The sequence below is a fragment of the Callospermophilus lateralis genome, chromosome 5 (assembly GCF_048772815.1).
Source record: "Callospermophilus lateralis isolate mCalLat2 chromosome 5, mCalLat2.hap1, whole genome shotgun sequence".
NCBI classification, from domain to species: Eukaryota; Metazoa; Chordata; class Mammalia; order Rodentia; family Sciuridae; genus Callospermophilus; species Callospermophilus lateralis.
Genome location: NC_135309.1, coordinates 148,588,804 through 148,615,607, shown reverse-complemented (window position 1 = coordinate 148,615,607; position 26,804 = coordinate 148,588,804). Strand labels below are relative to the sequence as shown.

Genomic DNA, 26,804 nt, shown 5'->3' with positions numbered 1-26,804 from the left:
ATGATACAATGGCAAGATTTAAGAATTTAACTTAGAAACTGTGAAACTAGGTCTTGTTTGACATTCGAGGTTAGAGCCACTAATTAAAGTATTGAGATGAGTTGAATGAGGTGGCCATATCTTTATGTGCAGTTGATAAACTTGAGTGAGCTGTAGGCAAAGTTTATTTTAATCTAAGTTCTTTGAAACTTCTCAGTGATCTCCAAATTCCCTACACAAAATTTTGAGTTATGCTTCAATTCCAGTAAAAATCTAAAAAAATTAATAAAACCATACATTTATATTATCATTAAAGTACATCTTTAATTGTCTCGGGTTTATAAAATAAGAACAAGTAAAGGCCAAACAACATCACAGTGAACTATAAAAACAAAGATTTCAAAGTACTTGAAAAAAGAAATAGTGGGAGGGTTGGGTTACAGCATGAAATGATACTACAGCAATGCTGAATTCAAATTTCTCTGATAATGGAGCCTCAATCAAAAAGAGGATGTGAATAAGGATTCATAAACAACAACAACAACAACAAAAAGGTTTACTCGACATTTAAACATATTCTACTAATTGCTCTGGTTTATTTGTATCATAAGAAAATGAGCAAATACACATCTAGTTTGACTAAATTTTCGTTCCCTGAAGAGTCTGTATCAAGAGAAGGAAAATTATGTACATTTTTGAGCTTCTGATCGACACTGTTGTAACTAATGTTGTTGAAATTGAAAAATGATTTAAAATGTCCTGTGAGAGAAAGAACATCAGGAGACAGGTCTTTAGCAAGTCCACACTGCAGAAACTTCACTGGAGGACATTTTGAAAGAAACTAAAGGAATATAAAATATGCAAATCCCTCATCTCAGAAATTCTACTTTTAGATGTCTGTTCTGTAAAACTACCTCCGCATTTATACAGAGAAGCCTATAAGTGGCTACTCACTGCAGCATGGCTAGTAGTCAATGGAGGGAAGGCTAAAAATACCACGAAATATCCCATCACAGAATACTCCAACACAGTTACAAAGAATGAGAGAGGCCCAATATACACCACACAGTGTTCCATACACAGAGTTCTGTACTTTTTTTAAAAAAATCAGGTATCTATACATACATACACAGGTTACAAAATACATAGAAAAATTTCCGTGAAGGTAGCAATGGTTGCCTCTCCGAGGGGAAGACAAGGGGCAATGAGGGGTTATGCAGTCTACTTTATCTATATTGTAAAGCTCATTCCAGAAATGAGTCCTATGTTTTTTGTGCAATAAAAATACTTACTCTGTTTTTTGTTTGTTTGTTTGGTTGGTTGATTTTGTTTTTAACAAAAAGAAGGGAAGGAGAGAGACTGACCTCCAATAGGACCTTGGTCATCCACTAGATCATCTGATTTCAAAACTTGTGCTCTTTCCACTGAATCATCCTGGTCTGTCTAGCTTTTATGTTTTCTCTCTCATGCTGTATCTTTATCTTTCTCTTCTCTAAGTCTTGATTTGTCATCTTGTAATTTTATGCTGTCTTTTGTCTCAGGGGTCTTCCTTTCTTCTATACAGTTGACCCTTCCAAAACAGCATGAACTACAATAGTCATTGTCATAATAGAAGTAACAGACAGCACTCGAACTGAATAGCCTCTCTGCATTCAGTCTGTCTACACAGTGTGCCTCTTACAGTACGGTGGGCGCTGCTCACTTTATCTATCTCCCTTTGGAGTTGTGCTGAAAATGCTTGCTCTGTCATGTCAGGAAAGCTCTGCCTTCTTTTGTTGGTGATTCTGGTCCTTTCCCCAGTGCATCATGACTCTTTGCCTGGCCTGGCGGTCGGCTTTAAAACCCTGTCAAACTTATTCGAGTTTTTAGCAGAAAAAGACTGACTTCCTGGATGAACCAATTTGGTCAGGCAAGTTTCCTTAATAAGTGTCTTCTTTATGGTGCTCCCTTTTTCTTTACTTAAAAAAATATGTCAAAGCTAAGCCCATTGAAGTAGAGAATGGAAGAATGGTTACCAGAAGCTAAGGAACATGTGGAACACAGGTGATGGGAAGAGATGGGTGGATACAAAAGACAGATGGATAGAAGGAATAAGTTCTGGGGTGCTATTACACAAAAAGGGTGACTGTAGTTAAAATATTGTATCTCATAAATAAAAAAACAGAGAAGTTTGAATGTTTTCCTCACAAAGAAATGATTGAGATGAGAGATAACCTAAATATCTTCAGTTCATCATTATATAATGCATATAGGCACCAAAATATTATACTGTACCCCATAAATAAGTACAATCAATATCTATCAATTTAAAATAAAAGTTTAAAAATTGTGTCTTGTGGGGCTGGGGTTGCAGCTCAGTGGTAGAGTGATTGCTTAGCACATGTGAGGCACTAGGTTGGATTCCCGGCACCACATTAAAAAAAATTGTGTCTTGTATAGATTAATACAAAGTATTGATTTGAGTATCCTAATCTGAGAATCCAATATTCTAAGTGCTCCAAAATCTGAAACTTTTTGAGCTCCATGAGAAACCACAAGCAAAAATTCCACACTTGACTTCATGTGACCAGTCACAGTCAAAATGAAGATGCACTCAAAATATTGTATGAAATTACCTTCAGTCTATGTGAATAAGGTGAATATGAAACATAAGTGAATTTCATGTTTACACTTGGGTCCTGTCCTCAAAATATTTCATTATCTATAAATGAATATTCTGAAATCTGAAAACACTGCTGGTTCCAGGTATTTCCAATAAGAGATACTGATCCTGAATAGCCCAAAGTTATGCTTGCAGGGTGTACAGTTTTTATTCATATATTTGGCTCATTTATTTAGTTTAGTAGTTGTCAACATTTAAAAATTGGAAGATATCATAGCTAAATCCGGACATTCTTCACATATTTCCAATGCTCTGGAGCCCAGTAGTAGCCACCCCATTGAGGCAGGGCATTAATCTCATGTTCACCACAGGTGTGCACCCCTAATGTGCTGGACAAGCATATGTCTGGTTTGGATCCTGCAAGAGTCAAGTTTACAGTTGTTGGGGAAGTCTGCCTCCCACTTTCCCCTACTCCTTGAGGCTGAGGTAGTGCCTCTGCTACATGAATGTTTGCCCCTCTCTGCTCACAGATGTCATATTTCTGGGTTATGTTGATATTACTTTTAAAATGTTCTCTAAGGATTTCTCCATTTTGATTTATCCAGAACATGTCACTGTTCCCTCAACAAATAAAGCAGCTAATCTGAGGAGAGTTCTAAAATTTGAGTTTCAGTGCTTTCTTTCTGCTGTCATGCATTATGAGAATACTTTTAAATGACTTTTAGCATTAAAAGAAAGGGCGTGCAGTTATTGTCTTCTGACCAGATATTTATCTTTTTAGAGCAGAAAAGAGGCACCCTGAAAGGTCTGAGCATCTGAGAAAGAACTTTTGTCACATACTGAATTTATTTTCCTTTTTGAAGTATTTAAATATTCAGCATTCTTAAAAGGTTAAACATAAAGTGTTTAATATTTAACATTCCTTTTAAAAGGGAAAAATTCAAAAGTCAGCAATCTATTGGCAAATTATTGTCTAACTGGACTGGAATTTCATGTTATTTTATGAGTGTAAAAAAATCATTTATAAAGGCAATTTATGTTTCATGGTTACACATAATTGAACTGCCAAGAAACTTCTTGAGGAAGGAAAATCTTAAGAATCAAAAACAAACAAAAAACAATATTCAGAGACATTGCATGATAAAGTTAGATCTGAGATATACAATTTAAGCAGGCGATCAAAGCCTTTATTTACTTATCTTCTTCTCATTGATCATCAGATTTGCTTTGATCTCTACCCTCTTTCCCTCCATCCTAGTTTCTGCTTCGATTATCTAAGCAAACACTGATGTTTCAGTATTACTTTTCTTTCCATTTTGACAGACTATTATAGGCTGCCCAAAATTTTCTTAGCCAGTTTTCAATGCAAAAGCTTTCTTACTAATATCATTAACTTGATTTGTTTTCAACTCAATTGGTTTTCAAAATTTCCCATCCACCGTGGTTTACAAATCCTTTGAAGATAAGAACAAAATACTTTGAATTCAGACAAAAAAAAGAATTTGGTAAAAATAGGTTTTCTAAGTCAGTGACCTGGGAGTTTCAAGTCCTCATCCTTGAAGGGTGCTGTGAATTCTCTGAAAATTTTTAAGATACTTTAGCATACATAACAATATCTATTTATATTCCTATATTATATACATTATTCTATTCTAGATCAAATACCAATCATAAAAGAGGCAATAATCATTCCCAGCAACTTATCTAAACAAGTTACTATACTTCTAATATTCTTTAAAAAGGAAACATGCACTTACACAAATACAGTATCTTATGGGCATATGAAAAGTTCCTCAGCCTCACATATAAATATGCAAATTAAATCACAATATTATTTGGCATTTTTCACCCTTTAGCACATATGATAGTATACAGTGTCAGTAAGGGAGAGGCAAAACAGGTAATCTCCTCCTATGGTATGGTAGAAGTACCAGTTTACATGAATTGATAAAATCTCACTAAATAACATTTATTTACCAAACATTTTTTTATCAAGATGTTATAATGCCCAGTTCTTTTGACTTTGCCACTCCACTTTCTATGAATTTATCCTATAGATATATTTATGATTATGATCAGAGACATAAACACAAGAATAATTTTATAATTGTAATTATCTAATCTATCAAACATATCAATAAATAAGAAACAACCTGTCATTCCTCAGAAGGTTGTAATTATAATCATGGGGTTACTTAGAAGTTTTTCTCACAGGAAAGATAATGGAATGAGATGAACATCATTACTGTAGGTCCTTGTATGACTGCACATACGGTGCGATGCTACATCATGTATAACCAGAGAAATGAAAAGTTGTGCTACAATTGTGTACAATGAGCCAAAAATGCATTCTGCTGTCATATATACCTAATTAAAATAAATTAATTAATTTAAAAATAAATAAAACAAAAAAGAAGTTCTCCTCTTGCACATACCCAAGACAAATGAAAACGTATATCCACATTAAGAGTTGTACATTAATGTTCATAGAGGTATTCTTTCCTACAGATACAAATTGGAAACACAGGTACATTAACTAATGAATAAATAAATAAATGTGATATATTCACACAATGGAATATAATTCAGCCATAGAAAACAATAAAGTACTGCTATCTGCTACATGATTGAACTGCAAAAATGAACTAAGTGAGAAAAGAAACTGTCACAAATATCATATGATGCCCTTGATATCAATGTCCAGAACAGAAAAATCTATAGAGGCCCAAAGTGAACTAGTGGTAGTCCAGTAGTATCCTTCCCACCAAACCATTCATATTCTCAGGCTGAAAATTACTTCTGGTATGTTTAGTTTTCAAAAAATATAAAAGTAGTATATTTAGTTGTTTTGGTACATATTGGGGTTGGATTTAGGGAGTTGGAATTAAACTTCTTGATTCTTAATTCTAAGATTTCCTAAAAGAACCAGGATTGAGGATAACTGGTTTGGATAAAAGGTATTTTGAGGGTTTTGTTTTTGTTTTTGTTTTTGTTTACAGCAAAAGTGGATAGATAGCAATATGTCAATGACACAGCTGATCAAGTAGTAACTAAGAAAAATGGGACCATTTACTGAGAGCTAGAGTAGGTCAAGTCCTTCTGCAAAGTGGGTTATTGATCATTTCACAGATGAGAAAATGAAGTTTGAGGGAGTAAAGCAACTTATCAAAGTCCCTATGTTGAGTAATAAATAATAGAAGATTAATGTAAAAGTGGTGGAGTCTGAATTCAAATCCAAGCCTCTCTATCCCAGAATCTTTTCATGATTCACTCTGCCATGAGACCACCCAAGGACAATACAGAAGTGGCGAATACAGACTTTCATATCAAGAAGTTTGGCTGTCAGGGGTAGAAGCAGTGCCAGTGGTCCCTAGAGGAGAATAAAGGGAGGACACACTGTTATTTTTCTCCAGTACAGTACATCATACTATGGTTAATGAAAGTGCATCTTAAAAAAATGAAGCTACAGCCCATGCCAGGTGCAGTATCACATACCTGTAATCCCAGCAATTTAGGAGGCTGGGGCAAGATGATCACAAGTTCAGGGCCAGGCTTAACAACTTGATGAAAGCTTTCCTTTAAATCAAAAAAAAATAAAAATAAAAAGGAGTTAAGGATGTAGCTCAGTGGTGGAGCATCATAGGTCCAACTCCCAGTACTAGGGGTTTGGGAAGAAGATGAAGCACACAGTTCAAGGCACACAGTAGTTGCTTAATAGGTTTTTGGGTTTTTTGGTTTTTTTTTTTTTTTTTTTTTTTTTTTGCTTGATGCCATTGCAAGAGTTAATTAATAGAGCAGACTGTGTAAGGAAGCAGGCACTGATGGGAACCAAGAATATTGTTAATATTGGCAAGTAGGAATGATATTTTCCCAGAGAACTGGGAACAAAGGAAATAAGGGGGAGAAGATCCAAGGAAAATTTAAGTCAGAATAAAGAACAAGTGGGACTGGTCAGTTGCAGGGCTCCCGTGTTCTTAGCAAAATAGAAGGTAAAGTTAGAAGGATAGGGTCTGAAAATGTGGGGAGATTGGAAGAAGCCATGATCATAAAAGCATTAAGATCTCAGAAAGACTTGGTCTTGAGAAAACTAAGTTCATCTAAGTGTAAATGGACGTGCATGATCCTGCAACTATAAGAGTTTCCATTAAGTGTCCACCTGAATTGTTTCACAAAATACTTAGGGCAAAGTTTCCCAATCCAGAATCTGGAAGTGTCATATGGATTTTCTTCCTGTTTGGATGTGCAATGCTACTTGCCTAGCCAGCCCCAGAGAAGATAAAATTCTATATGCCAAGTTACCAATTCAATAGTTAAATTCTGGAGCAGATATTTTATAATTTCCCAATAAGTAAGTGAGAAAATTATGTAAGTTACTCTCAGATTTGTTAAGTCAGGATAACCTAGAAATGATTTTGTGCCACCTTTGTGTTACCCCTTATCTTTGTGTGACCATCTTTTATGTTTACATAATGCTTTAGGCTTTTGAAGATAATTTCACATTTATTAATTCATTTAATCCTTTGTGAAGTATTTGGGTTCATATTATTCCCATTTGACAAATGGAGAAAGTAAATTATATGGAGGGTAACTGATTTTCCAAAGATAAATAACTCTCTGTTGATAGAACTGATGGCAAAAATCAGAGTTTTCTAATGTGCAGTCTGATTCTAAGACATCCCAATGGTATCAAAATAAAAATGGCTAGTTAGGGTCAAGGTTTTGTGGCAGCTGGGAGCAATATGGTGGCATGTTTTTGGTTTTTGTAAAGGAATAGATTATAAAGGAACTTGAGAAGTAGGTCTCTAGATGTTCCTTTGATCTCTCTGGACATGAAGGCGACAACCGACTTTTTAGTCTAACATCACAAACATTATAGTCCATGAGGTAGAATTCCTGAGTCCTCATAGCTCTTTTGTTGCAAGAGTATTGTGATAATATCTGGAACCAGTATTTTGATTAGCAGAAAAATCTAAAATTCAAAGCTTGTGAAATAGTACAATTTCCATTCCCTGTGAATATACTATTATCCTTATGTTGTTTTCTCCACGCATCTCTACCTCTTCTCTTCCCATTCCTTCTTTCCTTCCCCTCAATTCTGTTTTTCTGTTTATAGGGTTTTAGATCCTGACAAAAAGATCACAACTTAAGGTATCCTGTATTTCTGTGAACTGAAGTCACCATTCAGGACAGGGCCAGATAACCTACTGGGCACCCTGTGACACATGGATGGCCTCATTTCCTCCTGGCAAAGGGGCCTGGGGTTCCACCCATCTGGATATGCCTGACCAGGGGCACGTGACCTGTGCAAGGTTTCCTCTGAATTTTCAAAATGAAAAGGGCTGGAAATATGGAGTGGAGTTTGTTAACTTCCTAGATTCTTGAAAGTTGTTTTTGTGTGGTAGAAGGTTTTGCAATTTCTCTCCCCTTTATTCCAATCCTCATTTCTTCTATAACCAGTATGAACTGTTCCCTCCTACAGACACAGTCAATTCTCTCTCTCTCTCTCTCTCTCTCTCTCTCTCTCTCTCTCTCTCTTTTTTGACGTTAGTGGTTCAAGTTCTCTTTTGGTGTTTTAGCAAAATGCCCATTGTTTCCTTCTTTAAAACATGAACGTCTTTCAAAATGCCTAGAGCACAGAGTTCCTTTGTTTCTCTCGGATGAGAGTGGGTAGTGGGTTGCAAATGTACCTGATTGATCCACTTTGCTGAGTCATCCTATCTATGAGACTAGCGTGCCATGTATAACTAAATAACAACAACAATAAAAATGCCCATATGAACCATCCACAGGGATCTCTATCTACGTGTGAGCCTGTCATTCTTGGAGGAAGGAATTCCAAATAGTCTTTTCAGTTTCTGTATTTTAAAAACCATAAGCAATCTCTGCAAGATTTGGGGGACAAGTTCTATTTATACATCAGAATATTAGGTGTTCTATCTCAAATTTCACATCTCTGAGTCTTGAAAACATCAAAAACCTAAACTTCTTGATCTTTCCCCTTAAATCATACCTTTTAAGTCCCTCCCCCCTTTTTTTGTTTGTTTTTGTTTTTGTCTTTACTTCAAATTCCTCAATTCCTGTTCTGCAGGGTTGGTTTGTATTTTCCCAGCCAACCCACATCAGCCATCATGTCTGGGAATCCATTTCCTCCTAGCTCCTGCATGACTGACTATATTCCTGCTACCTGGTTTCCAAAGTCAAATTCTGAAGCACCACAAATTTAGCATCCCAAATGCCATATATATGAGCTTTATAGTCTCTAAAGTCAGATCTACCCTGCATTAAACTGAAAACACTCTTATAAAATCATACTAAGAAGAAAGATACAAATTAAAAAGTTGGCCTTATACCCAGATCTTAGGAAAGTTTGGTAATGTGTCTATTTGAACTTACCAATAATTTCCATTGTATTACTTCTGAAGCAGAAAATAGCAGAAGGAGCATAGACTTCATAAGAAACTGACTCTGTTGCTTACCAGCTCTCTAATCTTGGAGCTTTCCTAACTAGCAAATGGAAACTAGATAATAACATATACCCCCTGGGGTTGTTATAAGGAAAAAATAAGATTACAAATGTAAAATGCCAAATATGTCCCCTGCTAAAATTAAGTGACTTATTGATGTTATTTAATGTCATTACTCTTCATGTTTTTCTAAAGATTTATTGTTTCTATTGACTTCTCATTATTGTTCTATAGTTCATCATCCCTCTTCCTTTCATGTGAAAAAAAACACATTTTAATTTTTGAGAATCTTTATTTTTATTAATTGTGATTTTTTATTTTTTATTTTGTTCTAATTAGTCATACAAGACAGAACACATTTTGACACATTGTACACAAATGGACTGTGTTTTATTAAGCATTATAAAGTACACATTAAGATTTTTATAGTTAATCATTTTACTTTAGGATGAGTCTATCTATGTGGAGATTTTTTTCCTCCAGAAACTCAGATGCTTTTCCTTAGAATTATTTTGCATACATGCAAATTTATTCCTTGTAGAATTTGAAAGTGACCAGAGATTTTGCAAAGCAAAATATTTCAGTGGTACATACCAGTATAACACAGGAAGACTTTAACATGTGTTCACTCAAACTTGATGAGGAACAGGACACTTAAACAGTTAGCTCGGTGTCTCATTAAGTCTTTTAAATTACCTTTAACAAAGTTCAAAGATAGCTTGTATTCCCAATCCCAACTGTCCCTCTTCATCTCTGAGTCCTGCCCTCTTCTGACTTCACTTTCAGGAAAGCCCCATCCTGGTGGTAGCAAGATGGCTGCCAACAATCAAAAACTACCTTTTGATTCCAAGGCCAATAGAAAAGTAATCACACCCCTTCCTGGGTTGTTCAGATCACCATAACCAAGGGAAGTGAGAATAGATCCAGATAAGCAGAACAGCAAGGGTCCACCACAGATGCCTCATCGGGAAATCTCATAAGCCTATGTAAAGGCAGAAAAGTCCACAGGTTTCCATGTAAGTGCACTTCCAATGTTGCCAGTTCAAAGGACTCACCATTCTCCAAACTAAGTCTATAACTTCTCACCTCCAGGTCCCAGTTTGCTCTCATATTGTGACCCCTCCTGCTTGTCATAATCTTTTCCATGAAAAGGTAGGTCACAGATGGCTAATAAACATTTTTCTTTCATTTGGTAAATAACTTATTAACATCCATTCATTCAGGCTTGTGTTCTTCTTAAATCATTTTCGAGTCTACTGAACCACATTATTTATAAAATACAATAATGAGATGCCTTCTTTCTGTCAAATTTACTAAAACTTTTGATGCTTACTCTATGAAAAAAAGAAGCATTTCAAATAATTAAGTACAGTCATGTGCTGCATAATGACATTTCATTAAACAACAAACTACATATGCAACAGAGGTCCCATAGGATTTTTAGGATACAAGTGCATCCTCAGGTAATAAGCAATTTGAGAATGTCCCTTACATATATTCCAACTGGTAGATCCCTATTTTCTCTTCAAAGACTTTTAAGAGAGTTTTTATTGGTTATTATTTTTCTTAATGTATGAGCAGGCAAAAACAGGAAACAAAACATCCAGATTGTATTCTGTTCATCCATATGAGAAAAAGATTAATATCCTTAAAAAGGAGAGTTTATGAACCACTAAGGAAAGGGAAATGCTATTTAAAATATAGGCACATAATTTAAATAGATAATGTATTTTAAAAGAAACGTGGTTAGAAACATGGAGAAAATATATTAGTGCTCAAAGGCATGTAAAATTAAAACAAATTTTTTTAAGATAGCACTACTTTTTTCCTCTCGAAAAAAAAAATCACCCCAAAACAAGGAAGCTAAAAGAAACAAAGTCCATATTTAGGGAAACTATAAAACATGCATAATTTTAAAGCCAAAGAAATCAGAAAGTGAATGGAGGAAAAACAAAGAGAAAGAGGATCAAAGCAAAAAGAGAAAATAAAAGTAATTCTACTCACTGTTTAGCCAATAGAACCTAGGAATTTGTAGGTGCCAGCAAAGGTACACTGGCAAATATTTAACAACATATTATCAGAAAAAACTCTGTGTTTGTGTGTGTGTGTGTGTGTGTGTGTGTGTGTGTGTGTGAGAGAGAGAGAGAGAGAGAGAGAGAGATGTATGTATACATAGGTGTAATAAATGTTACTTCTGTAAGAATGTATAGCAATTATTATCAAATAACAAATAAATAAGCAACATTCTTTGTTGAAAATTCCATATACCCAATTCTTATATCTGGTAGCGAATCTGTGGTTGCAACTAATAAATGAGTGTAGCTCCAATCTGAATGCTGATTGATATTTTCATTTATATTAACAAGTGAACAAGTTTGAGATAATAAAAATATATATCAAAACTTCACTCATTTGTCAGTAATATGTGCTCTGGGATAATAACTATCAGCTGTAAATATTTTTGCCAAATTCTTGCCCAATTTTTATACTATTCACAATGTAATCACTACAGAAATGACACACTTAAATCTAATCTGCATTGTCAGCATTTTCTCCATCACTTACTCAACCTTAACAATCAACACAAAGATGAGTCCAGATCTGCGGTGTTTCCAGTTTCCCCAAGATAAACACTGTTACCATGTCCAAGTTCAGTCTATCATAGGTCATGGAATTAAGAGTTGGAAAGAAATGCCAGTAGTTTACCATTAGATAATCTTTACTCCAATTATAGCATTTTTCACCAAAATGTATATGATATATATCATCTTTTATTTATCTATTTGTTGTCTATCACCTCAAATCCATAAATGCATAATTTTTGTGTTTTATCTCTTCTGTGTTCCTAGTACGTAAGATACAGCTTGACACACAGTAGACTTTCATTAAATATTTATTGAATGAAAAAGGAAACACTGAGATTACTATCTGCAGGAACCTGTTCTATGTATTCTACATTTGTTAGATCATAAGTCGTCACAGAACTCTATGAGGTGACACTATTATTTTTTTTTTCCTTTTTACAGATGGAATCAGAAAGTGACTGATCCAAGAGAAAATATTTTTTACTGTGGAAAATATTTTTACCTTCTTGTTTTAACTTCACTTTTTTTTTATCAAAATGGCACATGCTCAATAATTGGCACTATTTCCAGAAAATAAGTAGTGGACTCAGTTTAAACCCAGGTACTCTGGCTCCACAGTGTTCATTGCAGCTCTTTCTCTTAGTACAGCAGAGCCATGATGCTGGCAAAGAGAAATTCTAGATGAGTGCTCTGCTGTAGAACTTAAAAGCAACCAGGTCAGATTACAGCAAGTGGACAGGGACAATGCACTGGAACTGATAAATTACCTGACAGGTTTAATTTTGCAAAACATGATTCTGAGGCACTTTACAGGACCATTGAGAATTATGGGAAGAATGCCAAAGGAAACCATTGAAAATGATAAAAATGAGGCAATTATTAATTCCAGGAAAACAGTAAGTTGAATGAGAAAAAAATGGAATCATAGTATTCTCTTTGGCTCAGCAAAAAATAACATTTACAAAATCATGAGAATGAAAACAATGAAGTCAGTTTTCATCAAAAAGAGTAATGGTTTGCTAATTGGAAGGAGGAGAAGAGAGGAAAAACCTACCTCTACCAAATAGAACATGTAATAGTAGAGTGTTGAGTTACACAAATGCAAAAGAAATTAGCTCCAGTAGGAAGAGCAAAACTTTGTTTTTGTTATATGTTATTTGGCATTGACTTGCCAATTATTGAGCCTGTGCCATTTTGGTAAAAAATGAAATTAAAACAAGAAGGTAAAAATATTTTCCATAGTATTGTTAAAGGTTCAAAACATGATAATGCTACAGTCGACAGACATATAACAGGCACTCATATACTAACTGATGAAGCTCTCTGTTGATATTTGTTTGGAAAATGACTTGATATTTTGTCTCAAATACTTTAAAAATTATCTTTGACCATGCATTTCTACTTATGGAAATTTGTCCAAAGAAAAAAAATTTAAAGATATGTACAAAGATAGCCAATTTTTTATTACAGCAAAAAGGAAAAAAAATAATATAACTATGAAATATTTGGGTCCTGTGTTGATTTTTTTTAAGTTGAAATGTAAAATTTGCATGTATTTATATGTACAAGTATGACAATTCATTACATATGTACAATGTGTAAGGATGAAATCAGAGTAATAAGTACTTCCATCTCTTCAAACATTAATTATTTTTCTCTGTTTGGAACTTTCATACTCTCGAAGTTATTTTGAAACACATCATAAGAATGTTGTAATCAGTAGTTACCACACTGTGTAGAGAGAAACAGAACTGATTTCTCATCTCTCAGTGCTTTCTTTTCTCACAGTGTTTTGCATGCTTGATCTAACTTCTTTCCATCCCCTTTCCCTTCTGCCGTTTTCAGTTGCTAGTGATCACTGTATCATTCCATTCTTTTAGGAGACAGACTTTTTAGTTTCCATGAACGAATAAGAAGAGTTATACTTTTAATCATGGTGTCTATGTAAAGAAAAACTGTACAATTCTTAAAAATTACATTGTGATTATATTAACCTGGAAAGAAACTTATTAATATTGAGGAAACAGAGTAAAAACTGGTAGTAAAATAGAAAAATGGTCTCCTATTTTGCTCCTCTCCCAAAAAAGCATAAATGTTCATAAAAATATTCTAAAATTTATGTAACTCAATAGTTATTGCTAGGTGATGGTATTTTTGGTGATACACATCTATTTAATTTTGTTAATGTTTACATTATAACTTATATAATGTAGATGACTTACTTGTGAGATGATTTAATAGATCTTAATGTTTAAAAACTACTCCTAAAGCACAACATAACTTATTAAAGAGGTTGTCAAAAACAAAAATGTATTACCTATGAGAGCAGATACAAAAACTAAATCTCTTTGGTCTAAAATAATGAAAAATAACCTGTATTTGTAACATCATGAAAAATGTGGTATAAAATTGATACAGAGTTGTTCACAAAATCCAAAACAAAATCACACACACAAAAAAATAGATCCAAATAAGTTCAGAAAAGATAAGAGAAATTCTTCGAATAGTGGAAATTAATTCTAAGAAATTTTCTTTTGAAATATAACATCTAAAATGTCATGTCCCATTAAAATATTAGGTTCTTTAAAACACTCATTCAACTTGGGATGTATTTCTGACATGGCTATATTCAAGATTCTCATTTCTGCATACTTGGAATAATGGCTAGTTTTTAAATATTTTAAATATTTGTCTTAACTCATGATATTGTATTCTTTGCTTTCTAGGTACCAGCAAAGGTCAGCCATCTTACTCAACAACTACCTTGCCACCAACTCCACCATCCCATCCAGCCAGCCAACCACCATTGCCAGCATCTCACCCAGCACAGCCACCAGTCCCAAATCTACCTCCCAGAAATATTAAACCTTCCTTTGACCTCAAGTAAGCAAAAGATAATCTTGCCATTTCTTCACCAATGTCTTGCCATAGGTTTTCAAAGTATGCTTGGCTGAGAGCTAAGGGCTCCATGTTAAAATTTTAGGGTAGCATGGGTGGACCATGGGCAGAAAGAAGGGCTTGATGAGCAGGTAGCTATCATACATCCATACCCTTTTAAGACTGAGCAGCTCTTGTTTATCTGTCTCTTGTTGAGTTTCCCCTTAAAAATTCATTTGAAGAAACTTTCTACTGCCTTTGGCAAGTTCTGAAGCTTTCTGAGATTAGCATATCACCACCATCTCCTCTAACACCACCATCTCAGCCACTATAATCATCACCACCATGAACACCATCTTTTATGATAGCTTATTATGTCCTAGCTTTTTACACAAGTAATTTCTACAACTATATCAAGTTGGTAGTATTATCAGTTCATAGATGAGGGTCAAGTAACTTCTCCAAGATTACATGATACTGCAAAGTAGAAATTTGAACCACTGTCAGTCTGAGGACAAAGTAAATGTATGTTTAAACCACTAAGATAATTAACTTCTATTAAAATTTTTAATGAGGTTTTTCTCATATTTCAGAATTTTTGGTAGAGTGTTTAAAACCTAGAAAACTTTTCTTCTCTTCTACTTGCATTTAGACAGTTTAGAAGTGTTAGTTCTATGGGTTGTTATGCCTGAGCTCTGTACCTGTAATTTACCAGTCACTGATTGAGGAAAAAAACAAGTGAAAGATTGGAACAGAATGAAATGTTGTTTGAAAAAAGAAATTTAAAACATCAAAAGCAAAGCACATCGTGTATAGTAAAACATGCTATATCTTTCCTTTTCTCTTCTAGAAAATTGTTTAATGTTATTTGCCGCAAATAAGTAATGTCCCACATACACAGTTTTCCTTTACCTCAATATTCTTACCAGATTGATATAATTTACAGTGAAATAATTTGCTATCCACAATCCGTGTTATAGATATGGCTAATAATAGTATCAGATTGAAAGTTTTTCTTTGATGTTTCATGATTCCAGTTGAGCCAGTATTAAAAACATATTTGTTATGGGTAGCCACTACTATTTTTCACTTTAGTGTGCTTTATAGAGGTTTAAAGATAGTAAGTAAAGGTGTTGGAGCAGCATGGTAATTATTCTCTTATCTATGGCCTGCTTTGCATTTTTATTTTAACTGTACACCTGGGCATTTGTTTATGAATGCTAATTTAAATACGCTACTACCCACTGAGATCTAGCTAACAAATAAGAGTATAAGATATCTGCCTACTAACATGTAAAGGTTAAATAAATTTTAGTTTAACAAAAATAACAGTTAACACATGTTCTTATATATACCTGATTTCTACATAAATTATTTTCCTTTCATATATATGTGTGTATATATATATTATATATATATAATATATATATAAAACCATGTTTATTTTTCCTCATTTTTTTCTATTCACAAATTTAACCCATTAGATTTCTATTTTAGTTACTCTGGATTTTATTGTGTGACCCTGTCGCAGCTTCTGGCTTCAGTAAGGTTTCTGAATGTAGTGTAAATCTAGTGAGGAATTTTAATAAGTGATGTGAGCATGACTTCCTGAAAATTAATAAGGCATGGACCCTGGTAATTATTTGATTGAAGAAATTAAGGAAAAATTGAGGAAGATCATTTAACACTATTCCTACTATTTCAGGAGTCCCTCAAACCACCCATATATTTTGGTAACTCACTGAAAAGGCTTTCAGAATTCAACCTACAGTAGCACTGAGATCTCTTTGCTGTAAAGAAGGGAAGACAGAGGCATCATCTGGAAGTATCCAAGCACAGGCTTCCAAAGTTCTCTCCTTGCAGGCCTGGGAGGGCCACAGTAAGAGCACTCCTTGCTCCAGCTATGCAACTGCAATGCCCATCTCATAGTGCTTCCCAGGGAAGCCCACTAGAGTTGGTTCCGGAAGTTTCTACTTGGGGCTAATTACATAAGCACTTTCTACAAAGCAACCACCAAAATAGCAGAATCCTAGAAGGAAAGCAGGTGTTCACTACAAGTCTCATTATTTCTGTAGTCTACATGCAGGAAAGCATTCGTCCCCATTAGACAACTCTTCAGATCAGTGTACAAGACCCTATAGAAGCTGAGCTCCCGTATGTAAACTTTGGGAAAACCTTGGTAGCAGACTGTCCTAAAATATAGCAAATCCAGGCCTGCTATATTAACTCTTCTCTGCAAACCTACTCCCTAGAATTCATCATGATAAGAAATAAGCTGTGGGAGGAAGAAAGATTTCAAAACGTCTTATAACATGGGCTACTATTTCTTTAGGATTCTGGTCTATTTTTCTGCTTTGAGAGAAATTCTGACAAATAAAGGAAAGTTGAGAAGGGCCTGCCAGTCAGCCAGGTTCAGATTCTTACCCGTAATATTGTTTTCATCAGAGATTAGCGAATACACTAATAATAGTAAACTTGATCTTATTTTAATTTCTTATTAAGGACTCCCATTAGAATGTGATTCATCTAAGAGTTGCCAACTTCTCAAAATGCAACCTCTTTGAAAAAAATTGGAGAGAAGAAAGGGATTTAGATGTTCCTTTGCCTAGACAATCTGTATTTGGAGTCTCTGAAAGTAAATTATAATATGGAGAAAAGAGAAGATGTGAAAGCTAAAGACACCTATAAGATAATGTTCTTTTCAAAAGAAAAAATGTCAAAAATGTTAAGCTGTCATTAGGAAGCTCAAGTAAATTCCACAATGAGGAAATATCTAAGTTTAGAAAAATCCTCCAAGGAAGGGGAAGCTAGATAAATACATAGAGAAAACGAAACCAAAATGGGTCTCAATATTCAGGCTCAAAAGCTTGTAATTCACATGAAGGGGAAACATGGGTAAAGTAGAAATGTGGAAGGTATGGGTGATTCTGGGTCTCCTGTCACCATGAGTCTGCATGAGTCCCCAAGTACTCACCCTGCCAATCTGTAAATGTTCCTCCCTTTCTTATCAAAGGTCACTATCAAGTGAAGATTGGATAGTTTTTTTGTTTGTTTGTTTTTGTTTTTTTAACATTCATTTGGCGAATATTTTTTTTTTAGTCACTCCATTGTGGTTTTGGAATCAGAAACCATCAGTGGACAAAGCAAGTAGCTCTCCCTTTATAAAGCACAGGGGAAGAGAAGAAGGAACAAAAATCATAAACAGGTAACAACAGATTACTGTAACAGGAAGTGTCAAGTGCTGTGGGAGAAAATGAAGCAGGGTTAGGTGGTAGAGTGTGAAAGGTGTTGGGGACAGCAACTGCAACTTTAAACAGAGAGGTGAAGCAGCTAGAGAAACAAAGATGCCAAGGAAGAGAAGGAGTCAGGCATTGACACTGTCTGGGGAGAGACTCTTCAAGGCAGAGAGAGCAGCTGGAAAAAGGCCTAAGATGTTCAAGGACTAGGGAGAAGGTAACTGTGCCTGGAGTAGAGAGAGCAAGGGAAGGAGTATTAGGAAAAGAGTTAGCTCCTGTAGGGTCTTGGATAGAGATTAAGTGAAATGAAACCCTGAGGCGTGAGCAGAGCAGTGACCACGTTTTATCAATATCACCTTCAATATCACAATATCACCTTGTGCTGAGAAAAGACAGTGGGTGGGGAGATGTCAAAGCAGTGAAACCAATTAGACAAATACTGCAGAAGCTCAGGCAAGATACAGAGGTGACTCCAGTCAGGACACCAGCAGTGGAGGCAGTGGTGAGAGATATCCGGACTCTGGATGTATCTTGAAGGTACAAACAACGGAATTTAGGTTGGGGTATGAAAATAAAAAGGGAGAATCAAGAAGGATTCCAAGGTTTTTGGCCTGAGCAAATGTAAGGATGAACTGAAATGGGAAGGCTGCAGGGGAACAGGTTTGGGGGGCAGGGAAGATAGGAGATCATGGTTATGTGAAGTTTAAGGTCATCGCTCAAGATTCAAGTGGAAATGTTGAGGAGGTAACTGGGTCTAACAAGTGGTGAGTTTCAGAGAAAGTCCTGGGTTAAAGATACAGATTTGAGAGGCCCGGGAACATCTTCTACACTTAGAGTCATGAGGTTGGTTAAGATAAGGAAAGAGGGTAAAGAGCAAAAACAAGAAGTAAGACCTTGGCACTCCAACTCCAGGAGGCCTGGGAAACGAAGGGGCAAAGGAGAGAAAAAAGGAAGAACCAAAATAGTAGGTGTCCTAGAAGCCAAGTAAAGGGAGCACCTTGGGAGGAGGCTGCGAGCAAGCGAGCAAGCGTTTCAGAGGCTTCTGAAGGCCCAACAAGGGGGGGTGGGGAGGTCAAGGAATGAAATGGCACGCGGGTTGGGCTTGCAAGTCTGACCAAGTGGCTTTAAAAGAGGAGGATATGGAAGGAACTGGAAAGAGCCCATAGAGATCGTTCTTTAAGGAGAAAAGAAAATCAAAGAATGGGACAATAATTGGTGGGAGAACCTGAATCAAGAGCATTTTCTTAAATACAGAAATAGTAGCAATTTTGTATGCTGACGGGAAAGATCCAGTAAAGAGGAAAACATGATAATGTGGCTGGGGGGAAGAATTCCTGGAATCAAAGATTAAAGTAACTTCAACCTAAGGAGGGATTGGCTTTCCCCAAAACCAAATGACTGATAAGGTTATAGTTCTCCCTGGGGTGTACAGTAGAATCTCTAACTGGGATCAAGTCAGGAATTGCAAGAGATAGGAGGCCTCTATCTATCCCCTGCAGCCTGTTCTGCCGCTTCTAAAGAAGAAACTCGTATTATGTCACGTGGGTTAGAATATCTTGAACTTGTAAAAGACTGAAGGCTGGTAAGAATCAGAAAATCATAAATAACTGAAAATTAAGTAGCTGAGGCCAAAGTTATATGTATTTTAACTTGTATCATTTCCCCACCTAGTGGTCAGAATACAGTTCATCTACATTTTCTGCTATTTTACTTTTTGAAGAACCGAAATGGATCCAAAGACCACGTTTATCATTATCCAGTTTCAAATCAGCATCTTTCAATGGGACACATGTCTTGGTATCATTTTGTACATGAATTATAACTTTAACAGCCTAATTAATTCTTCTGATGAAAACTGAACCAATGGTTGAGTGTTTTGGCACACGAAACAAATTACATATTATTAATAATAATGAGACAGGAAAAGTGTGGTGATGAGAAATAATAAATGATAGGAAGTGACCAGATAGAAGGAAAAGGTAAATAGATCCTCCCCTCAGACTATTCAAAGTTAGTTAAAGGGATTGTTTGGGGTAAGAATTTACCATTGCAACCTTTCAAGTAATCAGAAATGCTTAGAATTTTCCACAACCTGAGACTTTCCATCTCAGTTGACCACCGCCAGATAGTCTTACCTAACTCCACTTGGAAAATATTTGTCTTAGGCAAGTCAAAGTTTTAAAATTCCTTGTGGGTTAAGTGTGAGGAAGGCATATTCCAGAGGAAAGGTCACAGGATTGTATTCTTGATAAGGACAGGTATGGAACAAAGTTGTATGCACCACTTAGATTTCCTCTTCCTTCCTTTAAAAAAAATACCTGGTAATTAAAAGCTAAATTCATGAATAGCAAATAAGGTCTAAAGATCAACAGCTTTACATCTTTAAATGTCAGGAAATAGACCTCTAATTGCTTTCTAAAAATGATAGTCATGATAATAAATTAACTTCACTTTTCCTTTTATTTTGATGCCATAGCATCAAAACAAAGAACTTTGGTGAAAGGGCTTCTTGAATAGACTTATTATCACATCTGATAAGTTTCCTTTTCTTCTCCTCGGCCCCTCCCTCTACTGGGTTTTCATGTCTGGGTTGTGACTAGTTCCATTGTTTTCTTACTCTCTATGTGCAGCTTTTCTCAAGGCCTGGAATACTTTGAACAATTGGAGACAGTTTGGTTTGGGTTTATTCAAATTGGTGACAGTTTGGTCTGGGTTTATTCAGGATATTTGCACCTATTTCTCTTATTTTTTTCCCTTTATTCCTGCCTGCTATTTCTATTGTGGCCATTGTTTCATATTTATTGAATATTTTAATGTTATTCATATTATAAACTGAAGCCTATATAAAATGGCAGAGATGTTGGATCCATGAATCAATGTGTGTAAGCAAACATCTATGGGTAATAAATGCTTTGCATAAATGTACAGGCACACACATATGAATATGCTACACAAATACCCTTTATTTTGCAAGGATTTGTTATTAATTCAGGTGTTTTAGGAAGTAAGTCCAGTGGTATTTTCTATTCAATATCTTTTTTCACTGATAATAATTCACTTTAGTAATAAAAGTCTCTTGGTGTTACTATTACGTCATTATTTCATAAAAATCAAAGTTCTACCATGACAGGATTTCTTTTAATAGCTTTCTAAAAATGATAATCATAATAATAAATTAACCACCAAAGTGACAACCCCTTTCTCCAAGGGCATTGCAGTCTGGTAGTGAGAAGAGAAGGCCGTAAGCAATTATTATATAATTTCAAAATAATCCAAGATAATCATGTTAAAGGATGGGTGGATGACACATGGAGGCAGCAATTAATGGGCTTTGGGGAGCTGGGGGTCACTCTGCAGAGGCTGTGTTCAGGATACACAGCACAGGAGGGCCACAACAGCATATGAGGAGAAGAGAGGATTACTTCAGATAAAGGAAGCTGGGCTAATCAAGGAGAAATGAAACCAGAGAGTGTCCATAGGAGGCACAAGTTCAGTATTAATAAATGAGAAGCTGATATAAGAGCAAATATGAGAAATAAAACTGTGAAAGAACAGAATCCATTGAACCTGCGCACCATGAAAAGTACTATAGGTTCCATTCTGTAGAATGCCAGTATGTCTTGATCTCTAAAGTACATACATCTTTTTACCTAATATTCAATTCATTAAAGTTAATGATTCAGAGTCCTAGTTTATCTTAAGTACTTTAGTTTACATTATATAACTTGTTATTCTATTTGCACATCTAGTAATTTTTATCTAAGGAATTCTTTTCAGGAGGATCTTTGATTAATATTTGGACAGCTCAAATGGATCAGACTAAACTCTTTCAATTGTTCTGTTTATAAATTTAATTACTAAACTCCATTAGAAGTTTCACATTACATGTAAAAATATAACATATTAAATTCCCTTTATAAGCATTTCAAATATCGGAGAGACAAATTTAATGATCCCACTAAACAAAACCTTCCCCATAACTCATAAATCTATTAAATAAAACTACATCCAGTTCTACTAAATATTTCAATAACATTTGCAAATAAATTATTCTTATACTTTTTAAGAAGTGTATTTATTATAAAAATTTTAAGCATACAAAAGGCAGATATAATAATATAATAAGTCCCCATGTTTCCCTCACTGACTTTGGTGATTATGAACACATGCTCAGTCTCGATTTATTCATACTCTCACCCTCTTTCTTTCTCTTATACTTTTCTAAACTATCAACCAGCATCATATAATTTCATCCATAATATTTTAGTAGCTTCCATAGATATCCCTAAAAATAGATTCTGTGTATTAATATAAAATATCAAGTCAGTGCTGAAATTTCCAATTGTCTCTTAACATCGTGTTCATGTGTGCTTTCAGTTTGAAAGAATTCAAAATCTGCATCTCTTTGTTAGCTTCTATGTTTATACTTCTCTTTAAGACATAGGTTTATCCTCCATGTCATTTTTTTATTCCTTGCAATTTATGTTGAGAAAGCCAAGTAGTTTGTGAATACTGTAATCACCCATAGTCTAGTTTCTGCTGATTGCCTTTGTATAATGCAGTTTAGTGTTCCTCTTTCTTCTGTATTTCTGATAGATTGACAGTTGGATGTAGAGGTGACTTCATGAAATTTGGTTCTTTTTTTATTATTGTTTTATTATTTATTTTAGTTTGATTTTTTGGCAGGACTTGTCCCTGGATTTTGGCATAATCTTTCATCAGAAGCTCATAACATACACTTGACTCTCCTTTTGGTATGTGAACAACAATTGGTGCTCAATACCTGGAGTCCTTACTCAATACCTGGAGTCAACTAGAATTTTAAAAACTTAAACCACAATTCTTAAACTGAACATTGTCTAATATAACAACTCTTAAATATGACAAATGCTCAAAATGTTGATGATACATATTGTCTTAATAATTATAAAACTTACTCCACAACATTTTTTTTTATTGTGAGATAAGCCTACTCAGTCATTTCTGTATTTAATTCTGAATCCTCCAAGGACTAAAAAGACTCACAAAATGAAAAAGGTGTCTTGTCAAAAATTGATGAATTTGGCCTTCACATGTATCTAAAAAGAAATCTAAGCAAATATAAGTTTAATTATTAATTGATAAACACCACCACCTCAAGTAGAAACTCAGACACATACAGCCTTAGCGACTCTTCCTGAACCACACCCAAAGTGGACAGGAGTTAGTTCGAGGAGGAATTAGTTCTGGTGGCCTACAGCATAATACAGTAACGATGGTCTACAACAATCTATGTCCTATTTCAAAATATCTAAAAGAGTTAAAAGTTTCCCAGCACATAGAAATGACTAATGTTTGAGAAGATGAAAAAGCTAATTACTCTTAACTCAGTCACGCACTACATACAAGTATAAAATTATCCTAACATACCCCCCAAAATATGTGCAGATGTTATGTCAGTAAAAATATGTGCTAATTTGGAAAAAGAAGTCCATCATAAGAGGTCACATATTATATGATTTCATTTTTAGAAAATGTTCAAAATAGGCAAATCCATAGAGACAGAAAATAGATTTCATGGTTGCCAGATGCTGAGGAAAGGGGCAGGAAGTGACTGAATAATGAGCATAGGATTTCCACTTGGGGTGATGAAACACAATTTAGGCTAGAGAGTGAAATAGTTATACAATGTGGAGAAGGTACTTAATGTCACTGAATTATACACTTTAAAATGGCTACAATGGTGATTTCTATGTTATGTATGTTTTATCATAAACAATAATCAAACAAAAACTATAAAAAGAAACACTGAATAAAGTACAGAAGTGGAGATATTGAGAATAAGAGAGCTCCATAGAAGTGTTTAAATATATCCCCTTGGGAAGCAGGACAGACACATACCAAGCCATGTAATCATGAGGTGCTCATTTTTCTTATGCCGATTTCACACTCTGCCTTTATATCCCCAAAGTTCCAAAAAAGAAAAAATAAAACCCATGAAAAATGTTTAAATTAAAAGAAAAATTCTTGTGAAGCCACAAACACGAATCCTTTTTATGGTCAGTGATAAGGTGTTTCCAGCACACACACTTCAAATGGGATTAGTTTTGTAAACAGCATTGGGAACAAGTAACACTCTTTCCTAATTCTTTAAGTGGTGTGAGTATTGAGCCTGAAAGTGAGGCAAGCATGTTTTTGTTTGTGTTAGAATGATCACTTTAGGAAAAATTAGAGAAGAAAATGTCAGTGTGGGGAAGAGGAGGAACAATTCTGATGGCTACAAGATTCGCCAGGTGCCTACTGCAAGAGGCCATAACCAGAATGTAATCCTGTTCTCAACATCTAGCAGGAGAGAAGCAAGAGATAGAAGAAGAAAGGGGATTATAGGAGATATTAAATACAGAGAACTGACAGAATTTGATGATAAATGTGAGGCTAAAAAAAAGTGAAAGATACAGGATGACCTAAAGCTTGCTTGGAATTGTGGTTCATTCATTAAGACAAGAACAGCAAGAACAGGTGTAGGTTGGCATGGAAAAAAGAAACCTGTTTCTGAGTTAATATAAAATGGGCTGAAACTCAAAAAAAAAAAGGTGTGGAGTAGGGATTCCAACATGGAAATTACCAACATTAAGATAAGACCTGAAGCTGTGGTAGTATATGAAACCATTCAGGGACGATAGTAGAGTGGTTGGGGTCAGGCAGGTGGCAGGGAGGGAAAAAAAGCCAGAACACAAAGGCAAAATAATATCATCACTTAGAGAGGAAGTTAAAAGAAAACAAATCTACAAAGGAAATTGTGGGATAGTGGCCAGAGAGACAACTGAGCCAGGAGATAGTTCTTACAGAAACAAACAAAGGCCAGTCCTGTCAAGGATTATAAAACAACAATGTAAGAGTCTGGCTAAGCAGTGTACACTGGATTTGGTAAGTAAGATTTTTTTAAGTTGTTTTAGTGTGAAGAAGTAGCAATAGAAGACAGATTGTGGTCAATGAAGAAATGATCAGGAAGAAAGGAAGTAGAGTCGACATTTTGTAGCTTGACTTGTAAAAATAGGATTATCTTGTGGTAATGTAAAGGATTCAGAAAAACAGAGATGTGATAGCTCTTTTTTTAATGGAAGAGAGTAATATAGAATAAGGTAGAAGACAATGACTCAGATATTTAGAGATGGGGAGCAAAGGAAGGAAAAGAATATAAATATCATTACAGCACATGGAATAAAGGGGATAGTAACTGAGAATCAGATAGGATTCAGAACAGAGCCGAAGAGAAGGACTTTGTAGGGAGAAGGTAAGAGCAGATATGACTGCAGATGAGTTTGTGAGTTAAGGGAATAAGTTTACTTTCTTAAGAGAATTCATATCTAATTATTGCTATTTTGTCAGTGAAGTAAGAAATAAGGTCATCTGATTATAGGGGAAAGGGTAGGAATAGCAGATTTGAAGAAAGTAGTGAAGGTTTTTAACAAGCATTGAGAAGGATGGTGCCAGAGAAAGTTAACTAAGAAAAAAAAAAGTAATGAGTTTATAGAATAACACTGAGGCTAGAGTTGAGACTGGATGCCAATTATGTGTAAAGTACAGAGTCAATAAGACGGGTGATTTTTTTCAGCTGTGCTCATCAATCTGAGAAAAGGAGTAGAAAATGAGATGGGGAGGTGGCTCCATAAAACATTAGGAATTTGGGGGGTCCAGGTATTGATAAGGATATTAAGAGCAGCTGGAGTCAAGCAGAGGAAGCATGTTGGAGTCTAAACCACAACCATGGAAGTAAAGCCAAGTGGAAACCACCTAAAGAGGAAGGAGTTGGGGATTGGGACCAATTAATCCTTTTAGGCATATACGCCAAAGAACCAATCCAAAGCCTTGAGAATCCCAGAACTGATCAGTTGGTATACTGCATATTTAATGGACAACGTGATCACTCCCCTGAAGCAAGGATTAACTCTGTGGCCACTATGTTGTACTTGAGCTTCTCAGTTCCCCAATTTCTTGCCATAACAGCTACGTATAGAATAGGCTAAAGTCTCTTCTAGTGTGTCTGAAGTTTTCAATCAGGTCAAGTATAAAAGAGGAAAGAATAGTTCAGACAATAATTCTTGTTCTCTTCTCCATTGTAAGGTGAGCATCTACTTGTTCCATTTTCATGATTTCTTCTTCTACTTTTTTTTTTTTTCAGAAACCCTGTAAATGAAGAAAATCAAGATGGTGTCATGTACTCTGATGGTAAGGGACACAAAAATATCTTATCTGTTACCTCAGTACAGAAATTTGAATTAATCATTCACATAGTGTCATTGATGAGTTATTAACACTATTACTACAGGCAAGATCCCTCTCTTGATCTACTTATTTATTTCCTTATATCCCATTATTCACTCCCTTTCTGCCCCTTGCCTGCCACATACAAATATCCTAGTATACTTGATACATGTGTTTGTACAAAGGGAGAGTTTCCCATCTTCTAAGGTCTTCTTTAATTTCTTTCTTTGGTATTCTGTAGTTTTTGTTGTAGAGATCTTTCACCTCTTTTGTTGATTCCAAGCTATTTTATTTAATTTATTTATTTATTTATTTTTGCGGCTATTGTAAATGGAGTAGTTTTCCTCTTTTCCCTTTCAGAGGACTTGTCACTGATGTACAGAAATGCCTCTGTTTTATGGGTGTTGATTTTATATCCTGCTACTTTGCTGAATTCATTTACTAGTTCTAGAAGTTTTCTGGTAGAATTTTTTGCCTCTTCTAGGTATAGAATCATATCATTGGCAAATAGTGCTAATTTGAGTTTTTCTTTTCCTGTTCATATCCCTTATTTCTTTCATCTGTCTAATTGCTCTGGCCAGTGTTTCAAGAACTATGTTAAGTAGAAGTGGTGAAAGAAGGCATCCCTGGCTCGTTTGAGTTTTTACAGGGAATGCTTTCAATTTTTCTCCATTTAGAATGATGTTGGCCTGGAGCTTAGCATAGATAGCTTTTACGATGTTGAGATATGTTCCTGTTATCCCTAGTTTTTCTAGTGTTTTGAACATGAAGCATTGCTGTATCTTGCCAAATGCTTTTTCTGCAACTATTGCAATGA

At 35.1% G+C, this 26,804-nt stretch overlaps 1 protein-coding gene across 2 annotated transcripts in view; it reads left to right on the top strand.

The window, feature by feature from the left end:
- Fyb1 (FYN binding protein 1) overlaps window positions 1-26,804 on the top strand; it is a 111,264-nt gene that overhangs the window by 48,132 nt on the left and 36,328 nt on the right. For both annotated transcript variants that reach the window (XM_076856203.2, XM_076856201.2), the window contains exons 3-4: window positions 14,357-14,513; window positions 25,905-25,951. In XM_076856203.2, coding sequence (XP_076712318.2) covers window positions 14,357-14,513; window positions 25,905-25,951 — 204 coding nt within the window. The remainder of the gene's footprint in view (window positions 1-14,356; window positions 14,514-25,904; window positions 25,952-26,804) is intronic.